Raw genomic sequence first — 3,148 nt, 5'->3', positions numbered from 1 at the left:
AACTCACCATACTACGTCGTTTTCTATCATATATATACATTGTAATTGTCTAATGTTCTTATAATTCAACTTCTAACTTGATTTCATTCAAAGATTTTTATAAATTTCATATTTATTTTCCTCTTACATAATTTTCATTTTCAACTATAATATATAGATAGCCTAATTGATGTTCGTCAAAAAGATGTGATGTAAGAGGAAGATAATAATGAAATTTTGAAATTTTTGAAAGTAAATCAAGTTAAAATGACGTATTATGGTGAGTTTGGGTACCTAAGCTTATATACCCTTAAGGGTATATTCACTTTTTCCATATATATATATATATATATATATATATATATATATATATATATATATATATATATATATATATATATATATATATATATATATATATATATATATATATATATATATATACTCTGTAAACGCCTTTAACCTTCTTGTGAATGCGATTACTGAATGATCAACTCTCACAAAGTTAGGATATTTATTTCATTAATATCATTGTTTAATATGTTGGTTGCCTCAATCAAATTGTATCTAACTTTAACTGTGATTGTACCAATTCATTGCATCTCACCTGAAAATTTCATTCATTGCACACCTTCCCCATAACCATTATAAACACTTAAACCTACACAATCAAGATAATATTCTTTTTTGAACATTATGATCGAAAATTATATTAACGACAATAACTTTATTATTAGAAATATAAAAAGTATATTTTCAATATAACAACTTCTGTTTTATACAATAACTTTTATATTAGAAAACAACCGACTAATTAAATTTCGCACCGTCCGATCATGTCCAACCTTACCTTTATTCCACTCCAGTCTTGTCACTTTGTCTCTTCAGCTTTAAAGAGAGAAGTGATGTTCGTTTTTTCTGTTTGAATATACACAATTTGTATGTGTGAATTATGATTGAGGAAACGTGCATAAGCGGATGTGAAAGCACTGAAGAGGTTTCAGCAATGGAGGTTTCAAATTCCCATGGAGACGCACGGCGGAGTAGAGATACAGATGTTACGAGCTCTGGCACCGGTAAGAGAAGAAGATTGGATTCTCAAGCTCAGGAGAATGTGTTTCTGCTTCAGTATCAGTCTCGACGTGAAATTGACGTCAATCTCCATGAGAATGTTGTTTTGACGGCGGTGTCTGGTGTTTCTGATCATGTTTCGTCGTTTATCTGCTCTATCAATGATGATTCGAGACCAGATCTGAAGGTATGAAATTCAAAATTCAACTACATCTTTTGTTTTCTCTAGAGAAGCTGGATAATGAATTCGTGTACGATACATGTTCTGGATCGTAATTAATTCTATTGAATGTTCATTTACAGGTGGAATGTCTTTCCGAAACCGAAATCTTCATGTCCAGTAACGACGGTTTCAGGTCAAATTAATTAATCAATCTCAATTATGATTCTGTTTCAACAATTTTTATCAGTTCGGATTTATCTATTTGTAGAATTAAAACTCCACACCACTAAATTTTTGCGTTATGTTTGTTAATTTACAGTAGAGAGACATCTGCATCGAGCGTGGTTTCATTAGAATCAGAAGAAATGGAGTCGTTATCCACCTCTACTCCAAAGAAGAAGAAGACCTCAACAGCAAACGAAGCTACTTCCGGTCATAAACCACCACTGGAAAAGTCTCCTTCTCCGGCTGAGCTTGAAGAATTTTTCTCGGAAGCGGAAAAGTACGAACAGAAACGTTTCACAGAAAAGTAAGTAGCTATGGCGAATTGTTCATGATACACATACACCACTGTTAACGTGAACCTCCACTATTCCTCCACATTGTAGAATTTGGAGTACAATCATCATTTCCAACTAATTTTCGTTTTTACTGTTCATCAGGTACAACTATGATATCGTGAAAGATGTTCCAATGGAAGGAAGGTACCAATGGGTTCGATTAAAGCCATAATCGATGGATCCATGACCTGTCAAATTGAAAGACATATCATCTAGTTCTTGATTATTCCCTTCTTCTACTAATTTCGAATTCTAATTTCTGTAACTATTTTCCCTTTTGGGGTTTGTTAACTGTTATCACAACAATTTAGGCTTTATCTCGTATGCTAACCACTCTTCTCTCATCTCTCCATCGTTAGAAGCTTCTTCCTCTGCAACATAACTATCAAACGATTCTACATTCTCTCTCCTCGCCGACTGTAATTTTGTGGGGTATATTTGGGACAACATACAAATCCTTGCAGCCTGCCACAAATCCGGGTATAAATCTTTTCCTACAGTAAAAATCTTTCACCCCTAAAAAAATTTCTCCTTATTTTTCTTTTTATAAATAATTTGTGATCATCGTTTTCACATGAAAGAATCTTGTACAACATGATGATGGTTATAAAAGTTCCCTTTTTTGTGAAGGGTCTTTTGCATCAAGCCTTTTGTGTTTTTTGATCATTTCATCTCGTGTTCCTTTGGTGTCATGTGCAGTTATTTGAGTTATTCTGCCTACATTCATTGCTTTTCCATTTTTGGCATTTAAGCTTTTGAGATTCTTTCGATTACATGTTCATGCATCTTTATCGAGGCTTTATATCTGTATCGATATAAAGCAAGGGGTTTTAAAGGTGTATTTTACGTGAATCTAGTGAGTTAATTAAATTATAATATAAAGTTTTATGTTAAAAAAAAAAATGGAAAATAAGCGAAGGCACGTGGAAAGTGGGGTGGAGTGTGTTGCTAACTTTGATTGTGCTTCGGATCTGATGTAACGATTATACTTTGAATGCCCCAATGGCAAATTCCAGACCCGTGAAGGAAACATTCTTGCTACCTCCATTATTTTCTTTCTAATTAAATAATTTAAAAAAAAAAGTTTTTCTTTTTACTGTTCAAAGAAAAATAATCAAAAAACCAAAATTTTTAATTCAAAGCCCCTTGTGTAAATTTCTGAATAAGTACATTTTTCTTTGCTCTAGAAGACTCTTCATGTACTTGTAAAAATGAGCTTCTTTCTCATCTTGTTGTATTTATTGTTTTTAGGTGTGGTGTGTTGTTTTTCTTGTGTTAAAAATCTCGTACAAATAAAATTGTTAAAAATAAACATAATTAGTAGACATGATAAACAAACAATTTGATGATTAGTAATGTGGATTAATATCAAATA

General features: G+C 32.1%; 1 protein-coding gene across 2 annotated transcripts; it reads left to right on the top strand.

Moving 5' to 3' along the window:
• The first annotated feature begins 783 nt into the window (after nt 1-783).
• Nucleotides 784-2,090, top strand: LOC145003764 (cyclin-dependent kinase inhibitor 7-like). Of its 2 annotated transcripts, none has more exons than XM_078962677.1 (4): nt 784-1,237; nt 1,354-1,406; nt 1,536-1,742; nt 1,876-2,090. In XM_078962677.1, exons 1-4 carry the CDS (start codon nt 932-934, stop codon nt 1,943-1,945), a joined length of 636 nt encoding a protein of 211 aa, XP_078818803.1. In that variant the 5' UTR covers nt 784-931; the 3' UTR covers nt 1,946-2,090. The 2 variants fall into 2 exon arrangements, with proteins under 2 accessions (XP_078818803.1, XP_078818802.1); XM_078962676.1 differs by having other exon boundaries at nt 791-1,237; nt 1,533-1,742.
• The last annotated feature ends 1,058 nt before the right edge of the window (nt 2,091-3,148 follow it).

This window comes from Lactuca saligna, chromosome 7 (genome assembly GCF_052625555.1).
Source record: "Lactuca saligna cultivar CGN05327 chromosome 7, ASM5262555v1, whole genome shotgun sequence".
Lineage (NCBI taxonomy): Eukaryota > Viridiplantae > Streptophyta > Magnoliopsida > Asterales > Asteraceae > Lactuca > Lactuca saligna.
The sequence above is the reverse complement of the archived record's forward strand: the minus strand, read 5'-3'. Positions and strand labels throughout refer to the sequence as shown.

Excerpts from the sequence above, each read along its gene's own strand:
- LOC145003764 (XM_078962676.1), top strand. The coding sequence starts at position 932 with ATGATTGAGGAAACGTGCATAAGCGGATGTGAAAGCACTGAAGAGGTT. Across the intron at positions 1,238-1,353 it reads ATTCGAGACCAGATCTGAAG|GTGGAATGTCTTTCCGAAAC; the intron begins GTATGAAATTCA and ends GTTCATTTACAG. Across the intron at positions 1,407-1,532 it reads TCCAGTAACGACGGTTTCAG|TAGAGAGACATCTGCATCGA; the intron begins GTCAAATTAATT and ends GTTAATTTACAG.